A 14,332-nucleotide genomic window follows, 5' to 3' on the forward strand; every position below is an offset into this window, starting at 1 on the left:
GAAGAAGAAGAAATTTAAGTTTTCAGTGAGTGGTTACAATACAAGTATTATAGACATTCTTTTATTCCATTTGTTGAGTATCTACTGTGTGTTAAAAATATAGGACATTCTGTACTGTGACTGCTGGGAAAAAACAATGAAACAAGAGACCCTTGGACCCATTCACGTTCTCATTTCCATGTAGAAGTAGGTTAGAAAATGAAGTGGGCTACAGGTCGTTCCTTTATTCAAGTTCCTGGCTATTGGTGACTATTTTGAAATTGCTTGAAATTGAAATCATTTGCTTTAGCCCCGATGGGTTACCTTACCGAGCCCTGGTCTTGCTACTGTGCCCAGTTTTGTAACTAAGCCTTGGTATGACATGGCAGGTACTAGCAATATACACCAACAGTGTGTGCAATTTTTCCCTTCCTCTATACAATAGAGAAATTTAAAGTCATGATAGCCAGGAGCAACCCCCTGGGTTCACATCCTAATTGATCTAATTTAATAATAAATTAAGCTATAAAAATGAATTTTGTGTTTATATTGTGTTATTTGGAAATCCTTCTGGTTTATTTAAAATCTATGTGAAACCCCCTCTCCCAATTAATTTTAAAACTTGCATTGGCTTATTCTTTCTTTCGCAGGCAGACACCACCCATCCTTTAACCAAACACAGAAAAATAGCCTCTTCTTTCCGAGACTCATCACTGTTTGATATCTTCACACTTTCCTGCAATTTACTAAAACAGGTATGGTGATAAATTAGGTCATAATTCCCACTTCCTTTTTGAGAATAAGAGTGAATGGAATTTGTCAGAGGTGAGCCCATCATCTATCGTGTCATATACATCTAGAGATGGAGAAACAGCTAGCCAGGTTGATCTCTGACTTAGAGAAAGATCCAGTGGTTTCCCCATTTAAAGATTTATTTTATGTATATGAGTACACTGTAACTGTACTGGTGGTTGTATGCCATCATGTGGTTGCTGGGAATTTGAATTCAGGACCTTGGCTCGCTCCAGTCAGCCCTGCTTGCTCTAGTTGGCCCTGCTATTTATTATTATATCTAAGCACACTGTAGCTATCTTCAGACACACCAGAAGAGGGCATCAGATCTCATTATGAATAGTTGTGAGATAGATGTGGTTTCTGGGATTTGAACTCAGGACCTTCAGAAGAGCAGTCAGTGCTCTTAACCACTGAGCCATCTCTCAATCCTGGTTTCCCGATTTAAAAGCTGTTCCTCTAGGTAAAAAGTGATAGATGAACATTTATTCCTTGTTCCTGCCTTCAGGGGATCTAGTTTACTACAAAGTTAGAGTTTTTCTGTTTGTTGTTTTATAGCTACTCAAAAAGTCTCTATATAAAATGGAAGCATGTTAGCTTTATGGTGTTAAGATTCTTACGTGTTCTGCAAGCAGGTTCAGGTTACATTGTTACCACACAAAACTAAGTGACTTCTGTTCCTGCTGAGTTAACAGCAGCAAATAAATAAGCAACATCTGTAAAGAGGAGTAGGTTTTAAATTTTTTAGTATCCACTTAGATTTAATAACCTGAAGGGAGAGGCAGTATCCCATAAGGAAATTATCTGCTTTAAATAGAGAGCTGGTTTTAATTTTATTTATGGGTAGCATTGAATTAATAACAAAAAGTCAGGTAGAGTACTTACCTACATGCATGAGAGCCTGGCTGGGTTCAGTCCCCAGGGCCACAAAGACCCTGTCACAGTGCAGCATGCCTAGGCTACAATAAGGCCGTGTCTCAGGTCGACTACGGAAGGGATGGGGAGAGTCATGCACATGTATAACAGTGCCAGGCAGCTTTTTCACCATGGGGAGCTGATTAGGGACAGCCTCTGGCTTTTCGGTTCACTCTTACATGGTTTTATTCTCTGAGTTTCTGATCTTTTCCAGTTTTAGCTTCAAAGACAAATTTTCTATTCTTTCTATTGTCGTTATTAATGATACCCATTTAGGGGTTATACTTCAAATTTATAAATGTTCCTTTGTCCAGCAAGCTGTCAGACAAAGCTGTGGTACCAGCAAAGCATGGCATCCTCTGAGAGAATTAGCTTTTGAGGAAACTAGGGATCAAATCCTCCCTGATCCTATCAGAAATAATTCGCCAACACTGAGGGTCCCCCCCCCCCCATAGTTCCTTGGAAATTGCTACCACAGTTATTATGGTATAGAATCTAGCTGTAAGTCTACACTGCAGATAGATATATAATATCCAGGAGTAACTTTGTTTTCATTCTCATTAGAAAAAAAAATTTGGTAATGATGGTTTTACAAAGAGGAAGGAAATTGTAAAGCTTACTCTGACCTCTGCCCATAGTTTTATTTCAGCCATGCCTAGAAATTACTAAAATGAAACATCTTAACTGCCACATCCCATATTGTAGCCATTATGACTACAACATATGAAGAATAGTGTTAAGCGGGGAATTTCTCTAAATAGCAGCTTAATATTTTTATATACATGTTAATACTAAAAGAAAGAGTAGTTTTTTCACAGTAACATTGTGTAATAAAAGTGTAGCTGGCATCTGCTGGACAGTGGTGGCACATGCTGCCTTTGATCCCAGCAAGAGGCAGATAGACCACTAGAATTTGAGGCCAGCCTATACTACACATCTAGGCTAAGGATGTTCTAAGACATCCAGGGCTACACAGAGTTACCCTATCTTGAAAAACAAAACAAAAGAAGTACAGCATCTTTCTGGAGTCAAAACATTTTACTATGCTCAAGTAGAGTCCTCCTTTTTCGGCTTAATAGCCGGAACCTAGGAACCTGGGAAGAGAGAATTATTTGGAGCTCATTGTGTGACAATTTTTCCAGGCATCAGGAAAGAATCTGAACTTGAATGATGAAAGTCAGCATGGCTTGCTAATGCAACTGCTCAAACTTACCCACAACTGTCTGAACTTTGATTTTATCGGCACATCTACTGATGAATCCTCAGACGACCTGTGTACAGTTCAGATCCCCACCAGCTGGAGATCAGGTAACAGAGCGCTCCAACCTAAGTCAAAATCTGCCTGCCCTGTGTCTGTAGGATAATCCAGAGAAGCCTTGTAATTCTTTATTTACTTTGAACAAAATCTCATGTTTTCATGCCTTTGTTTACACCATGGTAAGGGTTCATGGCATAGTAAATTCATGGAGAAATGAATAACACCTCTGCCCAGACATTTCAGGGGATGGGTAATTTTATGTGTATGGGTGTTTTACCTACATGTATATTTGTGTACCACTTGTGTGCCTGGTACCCTCAGAGGCCAAAGAGGATATTGAATCTACAGGAACTGGAGTTACAGACAGTTGTGAGCCGCCATATGAATGCTAGGTCCCAGGGCCTATGGAAGAGTACCAAGTGCTTTTAAGTGGTTACCCATCTCTCTAGCCACTATTTCTATTACTTAAAAACAATGCCATACGGTGTCAATTAGCCGTAGTCCCAGCTGATATAGGAGGATCCCAGGTTCAAGGCCAGAATGTGTGGCAAGACCCTGTCTTAGAAAAACAAAAAAATGTAAAAAAGAATTTCAGCTTGTGTTTTTTTCCTAAGGATAAACATGTGGAAAGAGGGAAAGATTATCTAAAGCTCTTTGAGAGTCAAAAAGACAAACACATCATAGAGGAGTTTAAATTGTTTTTTTTTTAACCTAGAGAAAAAAAAAGAAAGCAATCTCTACTAGTCTGTCACTTTCTAAGAAAATGATACTTCTTTGACAAATAGTCAGAAGAATATGGTCCCTAATATATAAGGCAGAGAAAAATGCATTTAGACTATGCAGGCATAGTAAAGGTGTGTCTTTTCTTCTAGCATTCTTAGATTCTTCGACTCTGCAGCTGTTTTTTGACCTGTATCATTCCATTCCTCCCTCATTCTCACCTTTGGTAAGTCAGAACCACAGTTTGTAAAGCAAGCCTGTTCCTAGAAGGTAGTGTCGGTGAATAAATGGTGGGTCTATTTTGTTTTGCTTGACAAGTATCAAATGAATCTTTGCTTTGAATCTGGCCTGAGGTGTTTTTAAAGTCCTTCAGGGGTTCTTGTAATCCCAGCACATGGGAAATAGAGACCACTATATTGGAAATTCAAGGTCATTCTTTCTCCCACATAACAAGTTTAAGGGAAAGAAGAAGGAAAAGTCCCTGGGGCCAAAGTTACATAGTGATAAATGATAAAATGAAAGGCCAATGTGCCTTTCTCTCAAAAATGCATTGGGATGCTGTCAGGAATGGTATGTCTGTTCCTTAAAGCAATAACTTAACCTTAAATCTGAAGGTCGTTCAAGTTTTAAACCTTGTAGGTCCAGGGATTTGTGGACTTAAATACTAATGTACATCAAATAGACATAGAAACACAATAAAGTAATGAATGTAAATCACTTCAGGAAGATACATCACGGTCAGGAAGAGGAGTCAGTTAAAACAGACTTTTTACAATGTATCAACTGACAGTGACCCAACAAGGCAGGTGACATGTGCCCTTTGGGGCTGGTGGGAGTGGAGGCCTACAGGAGCTGAGCCTATATACTGGGAGACAGCATTACAGCAAAAGCTATGGCAGTTCATAAAGAAACTGCCTGTTGTGCTGCAGTGGGAGTGGGAAGGAGAGCACCTTTCCCTCTGTACCTTCCAACCTAGTGCTTCCATCTGACGCCAGGCCAGAGCAAGAGCAACAGCTGTGCTGCTGCTGACAAAGCTCCACCTTCCTGGGAACAGATTCTACAGAAAAGACCTGAACCTAGATCTGGAAGGACAGACTAGCGCAATGGGAGAGGGAAGAAAGCACTTTGTTTCAGGACATGAATTTGACCTGATTATTTTATCATAGTTCTGTAAGCAGAATTTGATTTTATTAAAACAAAAAAGCTGGGCAGTAGTGGCACATGCCTTTAATCCCAGCACCGGGGAAGCAGAGGCAGGTGGATTTCTTGAGTTCGAGCCCAGCCTAGTCTACAGAGTGAGTTCCAGGATAGCCAGGGCTACACAGAGAAACCCTGTCTTGAAACCCCAAAACAAAACAAAAAAAGCAAAACCAAACAAAAAACTGTAAGTTGCTTGGCATTTTTCAGGCTTGATATATATATATATACATACATACATATGTGTGTGTATATATATATATAGAAGGATCAAAGAAATGATTGGAGTAGTCAGAGATACTATCTAAGGGAATTTTCCAAACTGAATGTAACCATGAGGCATTGCTGTGGTGAACTTGGGTTGGATGCTTCTTTCTTTGATAAAGCTAATGAATATTACAGAGGCCATAGCTGACGGTCTTACTGAGTGTGTGGGCTGTGCTTTGCTTGTAGGTGTTGTCCTGCTTAGTACAGATCGCCTCAGTCCGGAGATCCCTATTTAACAATGCTGAGAGGGCCAAGTTTCTCTCTCATCTTGTTGATGGTGTTAAACGAATACTGGAAAATCCACAGGTAAGACTTCTGAGAATATATATACTGAATTAGAATATGGCTAGCTGTAGAAGTCTGAAGGAAGTTCATTAAGGGTTACAAATGGTAGACATCCCAGGAAGCTGCTTATTCCACACCTCTGAAGATAAAAGGGTAATTGTGGCAAGGATTTGCTCCAGAGAGGAGCTTGGGCTACGTAGCTCAAAAATACAGTAATCAGGAGGAGAGGTCGTCAGATACAAGCCAGCAAAGATGAAGACAAGAATTTTGAAGGGGAAAGAATTTTTTTTTCCCTCAAAAAAGGAAGAATCTAAAGATTGGTTTTGTTTCTCAGTGTTTAACCTTGATATGAGTGACCTAACATTCGAGACTTTATGTTGGAAGGGAAATACTTTTTTCTAAAAATAAATTCCATAATTTGATGACTTTTTTTTCCTTTAAAAACCACTTTTCTTCCAATATTCTCTATAGTTGGAAAAGAAAAAAATTCTAGATCAGTGGGTTTTTTAAATATACTTAACTTTGTCCCTCTCTTTAAAAGTGCCTTTATTCATTCAACAAACTGTATTAAGACTTATTATGTGCCAGGGTTGTCTAAGTGAATAAAACAAAGTTTCTGTCCTGATCACTGGTAGAGAATAATATTCATAAGGAAATACAAATATACTGATAATTAACATTTTTATAGTACTGGATATAATTATATACTAGCATATAATAAACATCTAATAGTTGTGATGCAACGTGAAACACTTGCTCAGCTTTTGTTGATAAAAACTAAGGTGCTTCATTTCAACATACATAGAAATGAAATTAATTAACTTCCCTTTGATCTATGAGAAGCAAACATATCTGAGAGATGCCCATTTATGCCATTGATCACCTTTATATCATTAGGCAAGTAGTATCCCTCTGGTCCTGTTCCATCCTCTGCCACTTGAGGCTAATGATCCCATCTCATGGGTACATGTTTTGAGTTGATGGGATAATAAATGTGATCAAACCTTTTAAAAGGAACATTTGACTTGTTTCCAAGCCTTCTGTAACTGTGTTGTTCTGAGTCATGATTATTTGCAGCCCAGAAACTGAAATAGACTCTTGCGCTTCCCCTTGCTATGCCAAGCACATGTCATTTTTGGATTATGGTGATCACATGTTCCATTTTCTTCTTATGCCATTGCCAGAGTTTATCAGACCCAAACAATTACCATGAGTTCTGCAGACTACTGGCTCGGTTAAAGAGTAACTACCAACTGGGAGAACTGGTAAAAGTGGAAAACTACCCTGATGTTATTCGGCTGATAGCCAACTTCACAGTGACCAGCCTACAGGTTTGTCTCTGATCTCTATGTCTTTCCGTTTAATTATTGGGATCTCTTCTCTTGCATACTAATTTTAACACTATAAAAACATTATTGGAGTTAGAGTATAGCTTGGTGCTTGATCGCTTCCCTAATATGTGTGAGTTCTGATTTCAATCTTTAGAATCACAGGAAGAAAAAAGAATATTTTATACCTATAACATACCCTGCAAAGTGGTTACTATTATAAACTATTTACATTTATGAGTCTAAGGAAAAGGTTGGGATTGTAATTCAGTGATAAAACACTTGTCTCATATTTGTGAACCTGCATTTGATCCCAACACCATAAGAAACGCACTTCAGTAACTTTGGTTAGAGGAACGTGTAGAAATTATAAGGACAATATTTAAAATTGAGAAGGGCTAATGACCTAACTCAATAGTAGAGTGCTTAGCTACCATACTTAAAGCCCTTCAGTACTAAGAGAAGGCTTTATTATCTCTCTGAAAAGCAGAAGATAGAACAGGGACCTAGACTGAAGAGAGACAAAATAGAACCCCTCCCCCCACTCACACACTCACTCACTCTTCATGTAGCAGCACATGGAAGCTCTCTTGCTGTGTGATTTGTATTGCACAGCGTTCATCCGAAAGCTTGTCTCATCCTGGTGATTCTGGCTCACTAGTCAGGGTGGGACCTTGCCAACTCATAATTTCTTTTTTTTGGGGGGGGGGGGGGGATTTGGTTTTCTCTGTATAGCCCTGGCTGTCCTGGAACTCAACACAGTAGACCAGGATGGCCTCGAACTCAGAAATCCGCCTGCCTCTGCCTCCCAGAGTGCTGGGATTACAGGCGTGCGCCACCACTGCCTGGCCAACTCATAATTTCTTAGAAGCTAAACAGCAATTTTCTGCATTCTGATGTCTCAGACTGACTTTCATGCATCTTTCCTTGTCACCTTGATTTATACAGCTAACACCGACCGAAGCAACTTCTTTCTCATTATACTCTTGAATCTGAAATACTAGTGTATTCATTACTTTTTTGCTGATGCAATGAAATACCATAACTAAAAGCAACTTATAGAACGAAGAGTTTACTTGGTTTGTGGTTCCAGAGGTATGGACCATGCATGGTAGTACTTGTCTTTAATCCCAGCACTCAGGAGGCAGAGGAAGGTGAATCCTTATGAGCTTCACCTATGTAGTGAGTTCCAGGTCATCCAGAGCTAGATAATGAGACTCTGTCTCAGAAGAAACCAATACAAAGAGTCCATGGTGAGAGAGGCAAGCAGCAAGGGACAGCATGGTGGCAGGATCCGGAGGCTGAGAGCTCACATCTTCAGTAGCTAGAGAGTGAACTTGGACAAAGCCATGAACTCTGAAAACCCTGCTTCTGTAACAGACACCCTCCAACAAGATTGCACCTAAACCTTCCCAACAGCACTACCAACTCGTGACCAAGCGTTTAAATGCCCAAGCTCACGGGGGAACGTTTATCAAACCAGCACAGCTAGTGTCTGCTTTAAATGAGTTTGCATATACAGACAGGAACCCCTAAATACTCACTTTGTTATTCTTTGTGTCAGATGGCCTGGGATTTTGTGTACAGAAATGAAAAACATGCCTGTGTTCTTTGTTGATCTTAGCACTGGGAATTCGCCCCAAATAGTGTGCACTATCTCCTGAGCCTGTGGCAGCGGCTGGCAGCCTCTGTACCCTATGTCAAAGCCACAGAGCCCCATATGCTGGAAACATATACTCCTGAGGTCACCAAAGCCTATATCACATCCCGTTTGGAATCTGTGCACATCATTCTGAGGTAAGGAAACGTACTACCACCATATTCCCTTACCAACAGACTTGTGTCAGGTTTACTAGATATCAGGTCCCAAACGAACAAAGGGAGAACAAAGTGTATTAGCACTATGTTTGTGGCCAACTGTCTTTGTCTTTCCCTCTAATACCTTGTTCATGTCCTTTTGTATGAACATCTACAGCAGTATCTGTGTATACAAACACACTGTATACTATATGTGCTTGTCCTTCCACTGATAATTCTTTAAATGTGAGGACTGTTTATAGGACATAGGAAGTAAAAGATAGAATGCCTAAGTGTGGAATTTAGTGAGACTTCCTAAAGAAATAAGTACATAGGTGAGATTACAAGGTCAAGTCATAACTGACTATAATTTCAGAGCTTGTAAGGAGACGTCATTCTAGTAAGTTTATCATTGATTAGTCACATTAGCATAAAAGTTCACATCTACTTTGACTACTAACTGGACCAGAAACCCATAAAAAAGAAATGTCAGACTGGCTGGAAAGATGGCTCAGCAGTTAAGAGCACTGGCTGCTCTTCCAAAGGACCTAGGTTCAATACCTAGCACTCAACCAGCAGCTCACAACTATCTATAACTCCAGTTCCTGAGGACCTAACACCCTCACACTGATAGAGATGCAGGCAAAACACCAGTGCCCACAAAATAAAGATAATTATTAAAAAAAAAAAAAACATTAGACAAACACTAAGCAATTGGGAACACTCAAGGTCAACAAACTATCTGGTGCTGGGACCAAGACGTCTGTCATAAAGCTTTTTAAATATCCTTTCATGGGTAAAATTAATGTTGCTCCTCTGTGGTTAAGAGGGAAGGGCTGCTGTGTCAAGGAAGTAAAAGAGAGCTGCCTTCTGTCTTGGGAGCAGGGACGGCCTGGAAGATCCCCTGGAGGACACAGGTCTGGTCCAGCAACAGTTGGACCAGCTGTCCACCATCGGGCGCTGTGAGTATGAGAAGACATGCGCGCTCCTTGTGCAGCTGTTTGACCAGTCGGCCCAGTCCTACCAAGAGCTGCTGCAGAGTGCCAGCGCCAGCCCAATGGACATCGCAGTGCAGGAGGGTGAGTACAGTGTGCAGGGAGCACAGAGATAGGGCCAGTCCCCTTCACCTCTCACTGCCTCTGTTGGCTCCCCTGCCAAAAAAAAAAAAGGATTTATTACCTGCTATCACCTCCATGCACAGAATGAACGAATGAACAAGTGCCACAAAGGACTAGGGCAGAATACTGCATTGCTAAAATAATTCTTGTCTGATGCAGGAATGCTCATTATCAGATCACTTTCCCTCTTGGTATCAACCTTGCCAGAGTAAAATGGTAGCTATCTTCTGTCAGAAAAGTAAGATTTACTAGAGGATTCTCAAGGTCAAGGAGCCTTCTAGTAAAACGTGTGCTTACAACAGTGGCAAGGGGACAGTCACCGAAGAGTCTTTTTCCTGCTCAGGACGTCTGACATGGCTGGTCTATATCATTGGAGCTGTTATTGGTGGCCGAGTTTCTTTCGCCAGCACTGATGAGCAAGACGCAATGGATGGTGAGCTTGTCTGTCGGTAAGTGTGCCCCGTGGAAGCCTTTCTTCTGCGTGACTGCTCAGTACCCATTAGGGCCCTACCGACCCTTCCCATCAACTCCAGAGAATCTTCTGCAGCTGAATGCCCATGAGGACGTGAACCTGCTGCCCTAGCTCAGAGGTGGTTTCTAGGGGTTAGACAGTGTGGGCTGTATCTGCAGTGTTGGCGCTTCTAAAAGGAAACTGGTTTCTTGGTCTCACCAAAAGTTAAATGGCAGGACTCCTGTCTCTGGTCACCACCCTTTGCCATACATTTATTGAACCACAGGATTTTGCATTGTTTTGTATATGTAGTTCTCCTTTTATTAAAAATAAAATAAGAATAAAAGCCCACTAAATGAGTGTTAAAAGTTAAAGTTTTCTAAGTTAAGTGGGGCGGAGTGGGGAGGAGGTAAGTAGATCTCTGAGTTCAAGGCCAGTCCGGTCTATATGTCAAGATCTAGGCTATATAAATAAATAAAAAATAAATAAAAGTAAGTCATTTTACTATAGTAATGAGCCCATTACATGCAAACACAAATACTTTAAGACCGGTGTGGTTGCATAGGCCTGTAGTTCTAGCTACTCAGAAAAAACTGAAACAGAAGATTCTGTCTGAGATTTCTACAAATGGGAAAGGGGGCTGAGGACACAGGTTGATGGGAAAGCACAGCCTAGACACTGAAGGCTGTGGGCTCAATCTCAGAAACAAAGAAATGAATAAACAAGAAAGGTGTTTATGAGAACATTTAGTCAACAGTTTTCAAACCTCTGTTATAGAAGATAACCAGGAATCTCATCCCTGCATCAGTCTGTGGTAATACCACACACCCTACAGCTTCTAGAAAGGACTGTACATTGCTGTAAGAGTACAAGAGGAAGAGGCCAGAATGTCGCTGTGTGCTTTAAAATGACTGTGGAGCCCTCCGGAGAGGTGCCACCATTAAACATCATAAACTTTTCAGATGTCCTTCCTAGGGAAGTCTCCCAGGAACCTGTGTCTTACAAAGCATTGTTCCCTAAACACTCAGTCTGTAAATCTGAGTCTTCTGAAAAATTCCCATTTGTGTCTTTCTACCCCATGTTGTTTATCAGATGTTCTTTTGCCTTTTCTGTGGCAAAAGGGTGCATGGTATTGTCCTGCTATCAATTCCTAAAGGGAGTGAACAAAGATGCCATCAGAATGAAATCAGAATGCCTTTCTGACACCACATGTGTCGTAATAAATGCAGTCTGGACAGAGTCTTGTAGGCTGTCCTCTTGGGTGTTACAACACAGTAAATGAATCTAATTTACTCTTAGGTCACAAATGGTTGCTATCTTCATTCTGTAAAATGCCAGTTAATTCACATATAAGAATGCCATTCTTACTTACTCTACTTTGACCACATTCTTGTTTGGCAAAGAAGGGTACAGAGCCAAAGAGTGAAGTCCCTGGAAGTGGCTTCTGCCCATGATCTTTCTGCCATGTGTCTCCCTTCCTTTCAAGGTTCTGTGAGAAAGGAAGATTAAGAAGCCGTGGGCTAGTCCAAACCTGTCTTCTGCATAGATGAATCTGAATGCAGAAGGTTGTTCCATCCACAGTCTCCAGAAGATGACTTGTATTTCCCTCTGTTTATAAGCAGTGGAGACTTGGTTTCCTCACATTTAGTGCCTGCCATAAAGACAGTTCCCAGAGTGAGGGATGCAGACGTGCTTGGTGCTTGTGAGCCAGCACACATCGGTTACGCTGCCCAAGATATTTTGCTGTTGAGAGAATCATTGCTCCTCTTCTTCCAGGGTGCTCCAGCTTATGAACCTGACAGATTCCCGCTTGGCTCAGGCTGGTAATGAGAAGCTCGAATTGGCCATGCTGAGTTTTTTTGAGCAGTTTCGTAAGATCTACATTGGGGACCAGGTGCAGAAATCCTCAAAGGTAACAGACTCACAGCTCCGCTTCTCACGTCTCAGATGTGCAGTTGCTGATGGAGAGGAACAGTTGATCACAGTTACAATAAGGGTCCAGGTTTCCAGTACTGGATAGTCCAGATGTTTTTGAATAATCAATACTTTAGGCCTCTTTCTCTAGTGTTCCATATGCTTAACAAACAGCCAGTGGGAACATCTGCTGTACTCCCCTGACTGGCAGTTCTTAGTCTCTATACCTGAACTGGTGTAGAGAACATAGCCTCCATCTAGAATTTAGAACATTGAAGCTATCTTGTCCCTTCAGTACGTGCTTCCTAGGACTGTCTGACATCTTACACCCTGAGTATAGACATTTTAGAGAGCACAGGTTTGTGATAGTTCTGATCTGTGTTGTCTGATTATTTTCTCTTACTTTGCATGACACAAGCTGTACCGCCGACTCTCAGAGGTTCTGGGATTGAACGACGAGACGATGGTGCTGAGTGTCTTCATAGGAAAAGTGTAAGTGTTGTGGCTCACCGTCAGCAAGAGGCCCTGCTGTGCTGGTGCGGCTGAGCAGTGACCCAGGCACTGCGCTGCCACTGCCTTACTATCCCAGCCTTGATCGTTTGCGTCAGAGAATTGTGCATTTGAGTGTGTGACGCGCTGTGCTTAGATATGGCCCGGCCCCAGAGCATTCCAGGCTTGTGTAGAATTTTGCCGAATCTTCTCTTTAGCCTCTGGAATCACAGTTCAAATCCTGTCACGGCACTAACAAAATGGAGCTGCTCCCTGGTGATTGGTGCTTGTCCTTTCATTCTCCACCATTGAGCTGTCTGGGGTGCCCAGAGTAGGCATTTGTTTTCTGGTGCTGATTTCCGTTAGGAATGCCTGCCCCACAGCCATGGGGAAAGCAAGCCTCACTCTCACATGGGCTCTCACACGTTTTCAGGAAACATCATTTCCTTCAGGAGTCTTGAGTATCCAAAATTTGCTCCTGCTATTTGAATGTCTTCAGAGTCAGTGCTCCTAATTGGCCCTTTTTCTGTTTTTGTTTTTGTTGTTTTTAAGTTATGTCCCTTAGTTACATTTTCCTCTTTAGGAGCTCAATTTATTAAAGTACACAGTAGAAGTCAAATATTAATAATAACCCAGGGCTGTGTGCAAAGTACCATTTTGCTTCCTTGCAACTGTCCAAGCCTAAACACTGATATCCATGAGCTGGTTGATAATTTAAAATGGAAAAGGCAAAGGAGGTCTAAAGGACTCTGCCAGCCAGGAATCCAGACGCAAGGGCTACTAGAGTTCTGCAGCTAACAGTGGATGGTGCAGGTGCAGAGTTGCATACGTCTGCATGTTATCACTGCCGCAGAAATCTCTTACCCTTGCTGCAGAAATCAGCCCTGGAGTGCCCCAGAATTCCAAGGGCCTGGGTATGGGCCAGTGTAGCTTTGGAACCAAGTAGTGAAGATTATCTGAAGGATAATTTTTCTAGTCAACCAAATGTAAGTACAGAGATTTTATACCCTTTGTTTTTTTCTTGTGGTCGTGATGTCTGTGAATTGGTGATGCAGATGTGTGGTGACTTGATTGATGAATTTCTTCTTTCTCCTCAAGGAAATCAAACACATCAAAAGTCTCTCTTCTTTTTTCTTTTTGTCCTTCAGCATCACCAACTTGAAGTACTGGGGTCGTTGTGAACCAATCACCTCCAAGACACTGCAGCTTCTCAATGACCTCTCCATTGGATATCCTTTAAACTAGACTCTGAGCAACTCGGAAATTTGCATAATTTCCTGCTTATATTCAGGTGTCTTCTGTTTTCCTGGTGCCCAAGGCAATACCTACACATAATCTAGAATAATTCCAAGTCCCTAAAAGTGAGGCACCACACAATATAATAGTTGACTACAGATTTATCTCTGACTGAGTCTAAAATTTATAAATAAATACTAGGGACCCAGAATATAGCTCACTGGTATGTTCTCTAACTAAGCTTTTAAGCATCCATGGGGAAAAGCCCCGTGACTCTTCGGTGTAAGCGTCCTGACACCAGGCTTCCCACAGTAGTGGTTTGCTACCCTTGATTTGAACATCTTCTATAATATTTGGATTGCTCCACAATTGGGAGCCAGCAAGTACAGGAACCACTGTACATTTTTTTTAAGTAACTTTTTCTCACTTCTTCAAAAGATTGTTTATAGCTAATACACCTTTCAGGGTAAGAGAGGAGTCTAGGGGCTAGAAAGATGGCTCAGTGATTAAGAGCACTGACTGTTCTTCCTGAGGTCTTGAGTTCAATTCCCAGCAACCACATGGTGGCTCACAATCATCTGTAATG

The 14,332-nt window shown here is 41.4% G+C and overlaps 1 protein-coding gene across 7 annotated transcripts in view; it reads left to right on the plus strand.

Annotated features, from left to right (window-relative positions):
• Xpo7 (exportin 7) overlaps nt 1-14,332 on the plus strand; it is an 85,666-nt gene that overhangs the window by 52,564 nt on the left and 18,770 nt on the right. For all 7 annotated transcript variants that reach the window (XM_052190985.1, XM_052190984.1, XM_052190987.1 and 4 more), the window contains exons 6-16: nt 630-734; nt 2,829-2,994; nt 3,817-3,890; nt 5,315-5,434; nt 6,598-6,744; nt 8,366-8,538; nt 9,424-9,617; nt 10,000-10,105; nt 11,884-12,019; nt 12,440-12,513; nt 13,659-13,739. In XM_052190985.1, the coding sequence (XP_052046945.1) occupies nt 630-734; nt 2,829-2,994; nt 3,817-3,890; nt 5,315-5,434; nt 6,598-6,744; nt 8,366-8,538; nt 9,424-9,617; nt 10,000-10,105; nt 11,884-12,019; nt 12,440-12,513; nt 13,659-13,739 (1,376 nt within the window). The remainder of the gene's footprint in view (nt 1-629; nt 735-2,828; nt 2,995-3,816; nt 3,891-5,314; nt 5,435-6,597; nt 6,745-8,365; nt 8,539-9,423; nt 9,618-9,999; nt 10,106-11,883; nt 12,020-12,439; nt 12,514-13,658; nt 13,740-14,332) is intronic.

The sequence above is a fragment of the Apodemus sylvaticus genome, chromosome 8, assembly GCF_947179515.1.
Source record: "Apodemus sylvaticus chromosome 8, mApoSyl1.1, whole genome shotgun sequence".
Classification (NCBI taxonomy): domain Eukaryota; kingdom Metazoa; phylum Chordata; class Mammalia; order Rodentia; family Muridae; genus Apodemus; species Apodemus sylvaticus.